Below are 12,434 nucleotides of genomic sequence, written 5' to 3' on the forward strand. Positions count from 1 at the left end.
CTCTTTTGTTCACCTGTTACACCCTTAGCACAATGCCAGACACACTCTGTATGCTCATATCATTTCATTTTGAACATGCTTTTGTTTGTGACCAAAGGCATTTATGCTAATTTAATCAAATTTAAGGGCATTTATTGGTCCATGTAAGTGAACCATCCAAGATTCAGGAGGAGCTTTATCTGTGATAAGTGATGTGGCCAGAGCTGCCTCCCTCTGCCCCCAGTTTCTTGTTTCCATTTCAGGCAGGCTGTCCCTTCACAGTCTCAGAAAGACTAGTGTTTTAAGTCTTTGGAGAAAGGGTCTCCTTCCCCCACTATCGATTGGAAGTCCTGGGTTCTCTTTAACTGAGGAACCAAGGACACACACCGGTCCCTAAACCAGTCTCCCAACCAGGCGATGGGACTGTGCTGATTGGCTTGTGCTTCCCCTGGGGGCAGCCTCAGGATGACTGCCACACGACCCCTGGGGTTGCTGCACAGTTGGGTAGCGGGGAATTCCCAAAGGCAAGTCAGGATATTTCTAATGGAAGCACAGAGGGTTAGATGCTGGAAAACCAAAAAAAATGTCTATTGTAGTGTTCAGTAAATAACTGACGCCAGAGGATGGGAGAGGGGAGGAAAGATGAAATTTAAGGCAGCATAGTCTATCATTGTCTCTCCTGGAAGGTTATTTGTGGGAGAGCAGGAGGTTATTACCAGTAAACACAGAGACTTTGGTTTTATGCAGTAACTTCATTGCTTCAAAGTCAGTATTGCATAATGGCATTTTGGAGTTTGGGAATAAATTGTTAATTGTCTGGCAGTTTTCGACCTGATGAAATTCAATTTCATGAGCTTCCTTTCTCCTTATATAAAGGGCTATGAATGGTAGTCACATTAGCTGGGATTAGAGTAGGCTCTGAGGGAAAGATGCTGTATTTCATGTAGGGGAGTTTGAATCTGGTTAGATGTATCCTATAAACAGTTGCGTATGAGAGTTTAGAACTCAGGACAGAGGTCTTGGAGTGTATGGGAGCATATGGGTGTTAGAAGAAGCCATACAGGCTTGTAGCTAAGAGCTCTTTTCTCCTTGATAGCCTACTTCCCCCTCTTAAACAAAACTTGAAGATCAGTTTGTTTGACTCCTTCATCAAACAGGAATGATTAGTTACCACAGGGCAAGAACCGTTCTGGCTGCTGGATGGATATGTGGCAGTGAAGCAGAAGCTCTCTTCTCACAGAGCCAGAATGACAGGATTGAATCTCTGCTCCACCACTTTTTAGCTGGGTAACCTTGAGGAATTTACTTAACTTCTCTGGGCCTCAGTTTTAACATCTGTGAAATGAGAGACTAATAGGACAAATAGATCCATGAATATTACATGAATTAAGAGTAGGCTGCTAGACTCACAGACTCCAAGAGGGGACTAGCAGTTACCAAAGGGGAGGGGTGGGGGATGGTGAGTGGGGAGGGAGGGGTGTTATGATTGGCATACATGGTGTGGGGGGAATCATGGAGAAGACAGTGTAGCACAGAGAAGGCAAATAGTGACTCCGTGGCATCTTACTGCACTGACGGACAGGGACTGCAATGGGGTATAGGGGGGACTCAATAATATGGGTGAATGTAGTAACCACGTTGTTTTTTCATGTGAAACCTTCATAAGAGTGTATATCAATAATACTGTAATAAAAAGTAAAGAGTAGCAGGCTGCTTAAAATAGCTCCTGTCCCATTGCAAGTCCTATATATGCATTTGCTATTATTACCACTATTATAATCATGGCTTACATCATAAATGTGGAACAGCTTGCTGAGGGAGAGTATATAGAATAATGAGATTGAAGATTAAGTACCTGGACCTAGGGAATGTAAATCTCTGAGGATTTAAATATTTGTTCAGTAAATGCTGGCTTCCTCTGCTGCCCTTCCCTCTTCTTTACTCACTACACTTACCTAGCATTGAAGGAGGGTTTTTATTTTCATATTAGTCCATTTTAAAGAGAAACATGCTTGAGAATATCTAGATTCTTGTATGTATATTGTCATTCAAGTAATTCTCTTCACTTTCTCTCTCCATACACCCAGCGTGCTTTTGTCTGTTTTCTTTTCCAGCCTTCCAACATATTCTTTACAATGGATGATGTGGTGAAGGTAGGAGACTTTGGATTAGTGACTGCAATGGACCAGGATGAAGAAGAGCCCATGGTTCTGACCCCGATGCCAGCATATGCCAGACACACAGGACAAGTGGGGACCAAACTGTATATGAGCCCAGAGCAGGTGAGTTTTTTGTTGTCCTTCTGAATTAAAGATAGATTTTCAGTTAGCATAGTAGCAAGCTAGATGTGCCCCATAAAATCCTGCCACCTTCTACTTAAAATACCCAATGACATAAAAACTGAAAATTATGAAAACTGTTAGTAGAGTTCCGCAGGCAGCATAACCAGGATGCAATTTCTACAACCTGAATTGAGGATGAATTAAGAAAATACTCACAGTGCATAAAACATGCTCACCTTCTGAACCAGAACCTGACAGCAATCAGAAAACCAGAGACCTTGAATGCCCACCTCTGAAACTTAACTGGACCTTGCTGCATGTAAACTGTGTAGGAACTGTTTTCCAGAGCCAGCTGGTGCCATCTTCAGAGGTACTGTACTGAGCTGCCCCCTGCAGTCATTCACAGGCAACGGCCAGGATGTACCATGGCAGGAAGTCGAGGGTCGTCGGTAGGCTGGGAATGTTGCCGTGTGGAACACTTGGTCCAAAAGGGAAAGCAGAGACTGGAGAGTGGTGGGGTTAGGGCAGCCTGGCCGTCCTCCACCCTGACTAATAATACTCACTAGCTTGTGTATGCTCAAAGAAGCAGTTCTCAAACTTTCTAGTCTCAGTACCTATTTTTACTTGTAAACACAATTGAGAACCCCAGATTTTTTCTTATGGTGTTTTTTCTGTCAGTGTTTACATGTTAGAGATGGAAACTGAGGAATTTATAAAATTTTATTAATTCAGTTAAAAAATAGCAATATTAAGCCATCACATCATAAAGATATTAAAAATATTTTCTAAAACAAAAATTAGGAGTGGCATTTGTTTGCATTTTTACAAATCTCTTTAATAACTGATTTAAATGACCTAGGTTCTCTTATCTGCCTTTGCATTCAATCCATTGCAATATATTATTTTGGGTGAAATAAATGAAGAAAATCTAACCTCACACAGCTCTGAAAGTTGGAAAGGGAGGGGTATTTTAACAGCATTTTGAAATACCTGTGGGTATTCTTCATCTATCAGAACTCATTTGCTCTGTGGTATCTAAAACCATATCATTAAACATTTTGTACTTCTGTTCCTTTAACATCCTTGGTCCATGAGCACTTAGAATGGCTCTTTTACCCAGGCATGGTTTTATAACATTGCACATTGGGAATTTAAAACTGTTGGTTCCCTTAGTTATGCAAACTTTTTCAAAAGTTGTCACAATTTACTGTGCAACATTTTTAAAAGTTGCTTTGATTAATATCCCCACCAATCTCACCAGAAAAGGCTTTAAGTATTAGGAAGCTGTCAGTTCCCTGTGCTAAATAAGAATTTTCTAAAATTCTGATTTTCACTTCAAAGCTCAACTTTTAGCATTGGAAACGAATACTGTCAACTTTCCTTAAAGTGACATTCTCACTTTGTCCAGCTTTAAGAAAATGTCAGTTATCCAAGTCCGAATAACCAGAGCCTGTCTACTGATTGTCCTCCCGAGTCAGAATGGTGTTCAGTGCAAGAGCAGCTGGGTCCTCTGGCAGCCCAGCAGGTGCGCAGGTGCCTGCTCCTGAGGCAGCCACTGTACTGTGGTTCAGAGCAGAAACGCTTTGTGAGCACCTCTCATTTTGTCACACAGGATATCATAAACATGTGCACCTAAGGGTTGAGATGTGATAAAATCAATAATTTTTATTGCTTCAGCAGGGACATTTTAAGTGAAACTGTCTTTTTTGTTCTTCTGTGTTTTTTAAGTGTGAGCATGTGGCCCTGGAGGATACGATTACCGTACAGTTTGGTGCAGCTGCCTTGATTCATGCTAAATTTCCAGCGGTGCAAATGGCAACACAGTGAAAAGACAAATCATGTCTTCGTTTTATTATGAAAATAGTCTTGACCTTGCAGACTGAAAGGATGTTGGGTTCCCCAGGGATACATAGGCCACAGTTTGATTAGATTATCTTTAGAATATTATATCGGAGACCAGTTGTGGGATTGCCTTTGAAGAGGACTTTATTTTACTGTTATACAAAGCCCTTTCATACTTTCGGAGTTTTTGTATTATCCAAGTGTTCCTTTTACTTGTTTGAAATTTTCCTTTTTTATATAATTAAAAACATTTTTTAAAGACCCTATACTAGACATTGTGAATTTCAAAGATGAAGGAAAAATGTTATTAGTATTTAGGTAGGAAGAAAAAGGGTTATAGCTAAATAACTCATTTTCTGTAGCACAGAACCCGAGAAGAGCACATAACCTAATAAAGCAATATGTACCATTCTGAAAAATGATCTGTGACACGTGAATCTTGTGTCCAGCCATGAAGTTATTCATGTACAAAGAAATCAGGCATTTTTAGGTTAAACCAAGAGTTAACAAAGAATCTCTTAAGTGAAAAAAGCAGATGCAGACATGTTCCTTTCGTTTAAGGAAGGAAAGATAGATATGTATTTGCTTATGTCTAAAGAAACTCTGGAATGATGTATAGTTAATGAATGGCTATGGAGGCAGTTGGCAGGGGAAAGTGGCTGGTGGGGGCTCCACAGGTGAGGGACTGGTGGGAGAAAAACTTCCTTACACGCTTCTTTATTATGAACTATGTGATTGTGTTACCTGTTGAAAGTAAATTTAGGAAAGGAAACATAAAAATATTGGCAGTGAACATCAAAACCAATTTATTACATGTGCCCATGGCTTGTGACTATGAATACCAAAGCAAAATTGAATTTAAAAATCCAAAAATGTTCTTAGTAAAAGCTTTATAATTTTAAAGACAGTCATCAAAGTAAGCTAGGCCTATGATTCCCATATTAAATTAATAAAGATTAGGAAATGGAAAATGGTAAGAACAAAGAAAGTAAAGACAGAGTAGGAATTCATATATACCTAAATTCAGCAAACAATTAAAAATACTTCTACATTCTGTATCGTTATGGAAGACGAAAACAAATTACAACAAAAGGAAAAGGTATGGGAATAAAAAACACAAAACAGCACTTGAAGTGATGATAAAGCTGAATATTAGTTATGATAAACAAATGTTTAAATTTCCCCATGAAAGGGAAGGGAAAACTTCAGATTGAATTAAAGTTTCTTCAAAAAACAAAGTTTAAAAACAGAAGGTAAATGAAAAATATACTAAGCTTTATACATAGTTGGCATTTGGACGTTTATTGATGAACAAATCAAAGTAAGATATACTTTCATTTTGCACTACTAGACCACAAAGGAACAGCAGTGTATTTGAAAAGAGAAAGTGTAAATGTCTTTTAATGATAATAGTGCAATAACAAAAGATGAGAGTGGTTTAATTTGATTTGGGGTTTTTATCTGCTTTTGCTTCTGTTTTGACTAGCCGGAAATTTAAAATGCCTTCTGAATAACTGTAGGTTTTTAATAAAATTAAAAAATACTTATGCCAGTTATTAAGAAAACAATGAAAAGGACTGAAACTCACAGGAAGTTCTCAAAGTTCTCAAAGGCCTTCATTGTAGAAGCACCTTCAGTGGTTTAGCATCTGCACAGTAGGTGGCAGAAGAGGCTGCATGAAGTTGAAAAACATGAATAAACTGATACTAGTGCAACAGTAGAGTAAACCAACATTATGGTATATTTAGAGAGTTTTTAAATAAGGTAATCCTCTCTAGCAAATATAACTTAAAGGGGAAAAACAACTAAATTTAGAAATTAGCAAGGATACATGTAGCAGCGATTTTAATGTACAAAAGACTATTACACATAGTTGAGTATTTGCAACTAAAAGTACCCAAACTGGCTTAAGTAGAAAAAAATGTATTAGCCCTAGTAATTGAATCATCTTGGTCAAATGATGTGGCCAGGCCCTGCTGAAAGGAGAAATTAAAATTGTGTGAAATATCAAAGACATATTTACGTCCACAGAAAGAAAGACTGGAATAGCCCTAAAATAAGTCAGAACTTCAATATAGGGAACTTTGAAAGCCATTTTGAACTTTTCCGTGTTTTCTAATTTTTTTTCTACGTGGTATGTATCAGAATTGACGCTAAAATATTTTTGATGGCATTTTTTTTTTATGTTCATCATTATTCAAGAGGCCAGAAATAGACCTTCACTCTAAGTATTGTGAAAACAAAACAGGAATGACTAAATGAAAGGAATTCTACCTGGATGCATGTGCATGAAGGGCTCACTAGGTGGAGACCCCCACCCAGCCCTCTTTGAAATAGGTGACTGTCTTCTCCTTGTCAGGATCTAGCCTATTACACTGTTTATTCTTATCATAGCATTTTTAACTCTCGGAAATTGTTTTTTCTTCTCTAAGATGTAAGCTATCAGCAGAGGCTGCCATCTAAGAAAGGATGAAATTGGTGACTATATATAGTGTTGCTGTGTTACTGTTGAAGATACTGGAAAACCAAGGATAGTTGTAGAAATTTTGTCATGACTGTACAGTAGTTAAAAATGGACAGGCTTTTTCTCTTCTTAGATCTTCTTCTTCTATATTCTTAAGTACAGAAACTGACCCTTTATAAAATCCCTTTAATAAGTCTCTCAAAATACTTTGGCTTATGAATTGTCTTATCCAGACTTGGGAAGCTGTACTAACACATTGTTTTAAAAATGTTTTTTATCAGAGATCTTTATTTTCTTATCCTTCTATGAGAAAAAGAGCAGAGACCAGTTACTTTGTTCTTGGTTGCAATTAACCAAGAAATACAGGGGCCACATTCTAGTACCACACAGTGATAAAACAATCAACGTAACCTCTCAAAGGTGTTATATTCTACCCCCTTTGAAGTTTCCTACTTAAATCCTTACTTTTTAGATATTTTGTGAAAATCACTTTGTGTTCATGAGTCCATGTTTGTTTTTTAAATATATTTAATAATGCTTTTTTCTCTGATTGTATATATTGTGAATCTACTATGCAGGGAATATGGAAAATGTAGGAAGGTATAAAGAAAAATAAAAATCATTTACTAAAAATATCTCTGAAATGTTAAATAGTATTTCCTTCTCTGTATACATACATACACATCTTACGTATTTATACACACCTTATTTTGGAATACAAAATTGGGATTCTTCCTAAAATTTTGGATACAATGTACAAATGTAAACGTTTCTCACATTATTACATGTTAGAAAATATTTTTGGCTGCATTGTATTCTCTCTGTTAAGCAATTTATTCAACATTTGTTTTCGACATTATAGTCACTTGTAAATTTTGGACCAACACTTAGGCAACTATCCCTGTGTACAAATCTTTGTCCGTATTTCCATCTACCCTAGGGTGGATGAAACTAAATAGGACCATTAAGTAGGAGCAAACATTTATTGCCAAGTTGTTTTCTCAAAGGTATGTTTAGTTTATATTCTCCAGATCATGTACAGGGTGTCCTTTTCACTGTGTTTATGAGCATATTTTCTTTGAGGACCTCCCAGACCCCAGGGAGAAAAGGGAAGAACAGGAGGCAGTGCAGCTGACGCCATCATGGAGCCCTTCTGTCGGGTATTCTGGAAGCATAGAGGCAGGCTGGCTCACGGAAGGAAGCATGTGGACTAATACCAAGTGCAGTTTAGAGAGGAGGCTGTGAAGGGCTTGGAATCCCAGGCCTCTACCTTGCAACAACCCCAGCTAAGAAAATGCCCATGTGGAGCATCCCCAGAGTAATGCTCCTCTTCAGCCTTTGCCAAATGTCAAGTTAGGGCCTAAGGTAATTTTCACAAATAAAGGGGTTCTTCTGAGTCCCGGGAGGTCACTTTTAATTTGAATAAGGCTTTGTTTAATAGCTCCGGGGGTTGTAATTCGTGTTATTCTAACAAGTACGGTTTTATTGAGCGCCTTCTCTATACTTAGCCCAGTGCCGGACAGTTGGAACACAAAAGAAGCAGTTCCCTTCCCTCCAGGACTTTATAATCTAGTTGTGAAGAATAAGAAATATGCACATGTAAAATACAACTAACAATGCAAAGTAGTCCATAATTAAGTGCCATAATGAGGGCTAACCACAGTTGATTAGTGGTTTGGAGTAATGAAGATTTTCTCAAAAATGGGTGAGGACTAAGATGATTAGAAATGAGAGATTTGCTTTAGATAGTGTTTGCTTTGAAAAACTTCACCTCGGGGTTGTTGAGCTTTTACTGGCTCCCACTAACTTTTTTTAGCATTGCAAGGCTCCAGGTTTCTGCTAGGTCTATTTTACTGATGCATATCTCAGAGCTGTACCTGGGCTTTTCTTCTGTAATGCTGAGTATTTTAATTACTCTCACTGTAGTGAGTTGAAGAAAAGAAGCTTGAGAGGTGATTAACTCTTTGCTAACATTTTTACACATACAATTACATTTAAACCAAGAAGTGGCTAAGTCAGCTTTGGAATTCACTGATGATGTTTTATCAATTGTACTTTCTCTTCTTCTCTGTTAATTTTTTTTAATGTTTCTTTTTTATATGGGATTTCAGATTCTTGGAAACAACTACTCCCATAAAGTGGACATCTTTTCTTTGGGCCTCATTCTGTTTGAATTGCTGTACCCATTTGGCACTCAGATGGAGAGAGTCAGGGTAAGTTTCCCCTTTCTCAAAGAAAGGTGGAAGAATATACTCCTAAGTTTACAAAAGAAAGAATTTTAAAAGAAGAATAGATTCAGCAGACAAGTTAACTCAAGTAGGAGAGGTCGTCTGAGCTATACAGGGAGAATTTGTAAACTGTTTGCCTTCATTTGAATCTCAGCCTTCAAAAATTGTTTAGTTGAATTGTTTGTCTCTTGTTGCTTCAGTTTATCATAACTTAGCAATACCTTACTCTCAGTTAATTTGTAGTAAGTGCAAAACTAGGAGAACCACAGGATAATGTTGGGGTGGAGAGGGAGTGACTGTGGTGGTTGGTTGATCAGAGAATTTTCCAGAGGACCAAAGGGCGCACATTCATATATATACTTAACAGCTGACAAACTAAGCATAGTTAGTTATTTTCTTCCCAAAATAAACCATGACTGTGGCTTTTAAGGAAGATAGTACTGAAAGTCTTTTAAAAATAGGTCTCTGTCCTATTTTCCCTGACTGTTCATAGTCCTTACCTCAACTTTCCCAGCTGTTGTGCTTGGTACTTATTTATCTCCTTATTTCCAGAGCTTACGCCTTTATCACTATTTATTTATCGGTTTTTAGACCTTATATGTTAACTCCTGGCCCTGGTAGAAGAGGATGTAGTTCTGACATAGAAACAAAGGGCTCCCATCTTCTAATCAAAAAGACTTACCAAGTATTCTGTGCAATAATGGGAAAAAAGAAAATTTAAAAACCAAAATGACTAAATTTAAGAATACCCTGAAAGCTTCCAGAAAGAGGTATTAAACAGGTCCAGCCTATACAAAGGATCAGGAATCAAATGACATCAAAATTTATAAAGTTACAAATGTATCAAAGGACCCTATCTAGAAGGTGAAAATACAGCTTGCCAAAGGGGAGACAATATTTGTGAATCATATATCTGATAAAGTTCTTCTATCCAGAATATATAAAGAACTATTAATAATTCAACAACAAAAAGACCAACAATACAATTAAAAAATGAGGGAAGGGCTTGAATTAATATTTCTCCAAAGAAGATACACAAATGGCCCGAAGCACTACATCATTATGCATTAGGGAAGTGCAAAACCTCAGCCAGGTACTATTTCACAACATCCAGGATGGCTCTACAATTTAACAAAACAAAACAAAATAGCAAATGTAGGCAAGAATGTGGAGCAGTTGGAATCTTTGTACATTGCTGGTGGGAAAGTAAAATAGTGCACCCTCTAGAAAAGTTTGATAGTTCCTCAAAAAGTTAAACATAGTTATATATGACTCAGCAGTTCTACTCCTCACTACGTACCAATGGAAAGGAAAACACAGGTCCACACAAAACGTGGTAGGTATACAGATGTTCCTGGTCCTGTTTTCATAATAACTACAGAGTAAGAACTGCCCAAATGTGAATCAGCAGATGAATGGCAAAGCAGAAGGTGGTATGCCCATATTACGGAATATTGTTTGGCCATAAAAAGGAATGAATGACACATGGCACAACACAGGTGACTTGAAGACATTGTACTAAATGAAAGATGCCAGATACAAAAGGCCATGTATGATATGATTCCATTTATGTGAAATGTCCAGAAAGGCAAATCTATAGAGACAAAGTAGGTTAGTAGTTGCCAGGGGATAGGGATAGAAGAGGGTGGAGAGGAACTGCTTAATGGGTTCAAGGTTTCTTTTTGGGTGATAAAGAGGTTCTGGAATTAGATAGTGGTGATGGTTGTACAACATTGTGACTAGAATAAAAACCACTGAATTACATACTTTAGAATGGTAAAACTGAATTTATTTCAGTTAAAAAATGTAAAAAAAAGTAACATAAAAAATTTTTGAGTTAGATGAAGTCCACATTTACCTTGACCATGCAAATACTGTATTTTAGATAATGTACTTTCTTTTCTTTCTGATACAGTACTTTTTAATCAGAATTGCTTTTTCTCAGTTGCTTAGTTTTTATGAACCTTTGTTGTAATTTTTAACAAATGTTCAAAGTCTGTCAAATATCAAAGAGTATTTTATCTCTGCTTCATATTAATAGAGCTTGTCTGTCTTTTTTTTCCCCCTGGAATCTCATTCCAAGCTTTTATCCTCCAGTCTGGACTGATTACCCTGGACCTTCTATAAGTTGTCTTCCAAGGATGTACTTTCCTACTTCCCTGGCTCAGATCCCTTGTTTCCTAGATTTTGTATTTTCCTTTTTTTTTGCATTACTCTTATTTTGATAGAACACATTCTGCAGTAAATGCCTCAGAAAGAGCTTAACAAGAGATATATTTGTAGAGTCCTCAGGTACCTGAAAATGTGTTTTTTTCCATCCTTACACATAATTGATAAATTGGCCAGGTTCCAATTCTAGACTGGAAATAATCACCCTCAGAACCTTGAGGACATTCACTTACCGTGTGATAGCTTTCAGCGCTGCTGTTGGAAAGCTGATAACCACTGTGATGCTGATATTTTTTTACACAGGATCTGTTTGGCCTGTTTTATTTTCCTGTCTGGAAGCTTGTAAGGCTTTACCTGCATCAGTGGTGTTACAAAATTGAGCCCTTTCATGGATCTTTCCTCCCTCACAAAATAATACTTAACACTTGAAAGGTCCTTTCACTTAGAAGCTGTGAATCCTTCACTTCTAGTAAATTTCTTGTATTATTTTTTGGATAAATTCTTCTCCAATTTTTGTTTCCTTATTCTGGAACCCCTGACTTAATACTAAAAATGTCTACTTTTTTCCTCCTATTTTCCATCTTTCTGTCTTTTCATGTTAATCTTTTCAAGAGTTCCTTAACTTGGGATTCCAGCTTTCCTAATAACTATTTTATTGTGACAATCCAGTTTTTATTGTCCAAGATTGTTGCTTTTTTCTGGCATTTCACTCTTTTTACAGGGATTCAATATCTTTACTTCTGTCTGAAAATCTCCAGTATGTGTATGTGTATGTTTTAAGTTTTTTTCTCCCTGTGTTGTCTCTGGAACATAAAGAGAGTGATAATTTGTATGAAAATTTTCCAGTGAACTTTCAAAAACATAGTTTTATACTCAGTATTTAGCACAGTTGAATTGGTTTTCTTCACTCAAAAAAAAAAGAATATGCTCTTTCATGTCAAATAACAGAGCATAGAGACTAATAGAAAAAGTTGTCCACTTAAGGACACAGATGTACATTTATGAGAATTGAATTATTTTCAATAAAAATCAATCCATTTTTAGTTAAAATCCAGATGTATTTTATGTATAATTCAAGCATAATTATATCAATTATTTTCTAGATTTTTATGAATTGATGGTGTGTACATCTGTGCTTGGGGAGCATTTATGTGTAGCTTATCAAGTCAGGAAAAGCCACTGATAAGTTTTCCATCTGTTTAATATCTGGCCTTTCTTCTTAATTACTCAGTATCAAAAAATATTCCTATGTTTAAACAGAATCATCTATCAAAACAAACTTTTAAGTAATATTTTCTTTCTTTTAGATCTTAACTGATGTAAGAAATCTCAAATTTCCACCACTCTTTACTCAGAAATATCCTCATGAGGTTTGTATAATTCTCATCTTTTATTTTCTTTAGAATCATATTTAGAATGTGATAGGGTTGTTGGCAGTCAATTCATCAGTGTCCCGTTTTACAGATGAGG

The 12,434-nt window shown here is 36.8% G+C and overlaps 1 protein-coding gene across 6 annotated transcripts in view; it reads left to right on the forward strand.

Annotated features, from left to right (window-relative positions):
• EIF2AK3 (eukaryotic translation initiation factor 2 alpha kinase 3) overlaps positions 1–12,434 on the forward strand; it is a 67,718-nt gene that overhangs the window by 52,898 nt on the left and 2,386 nt on the right. For 4 of the 6 annotated variants that reach the window (XM_037012068.2, XM_037012069.2, XM_017681284.3 and 1 more), the window contains 3 exons: positions 2,094–2,261; positions 8,679–8,780; positions 12,272–12,334. In XM_037012068.2, the coding sequence (XP_036867963.2) occupies positions 2,094–2,261; positions 8,679–8,780; positions 12,272–12,334 (333 nt within the window). The other 2 variants (XM_037012070.2, XM_073241315.1) reach the window with 2 other exon arrangements.

Source organism: Manis javanica, chromosome 1 (assembly GCF_040802235.1).
Source record: "Manis javanica isolate MJ-LG chromosome 1, MJ_LKY, whole genome shotgun sequence".
NCBI lineage: Eukaryota > Metazoa > Chordata > Mammalia > Pholidota > Manidae > Manis > Manis javanica.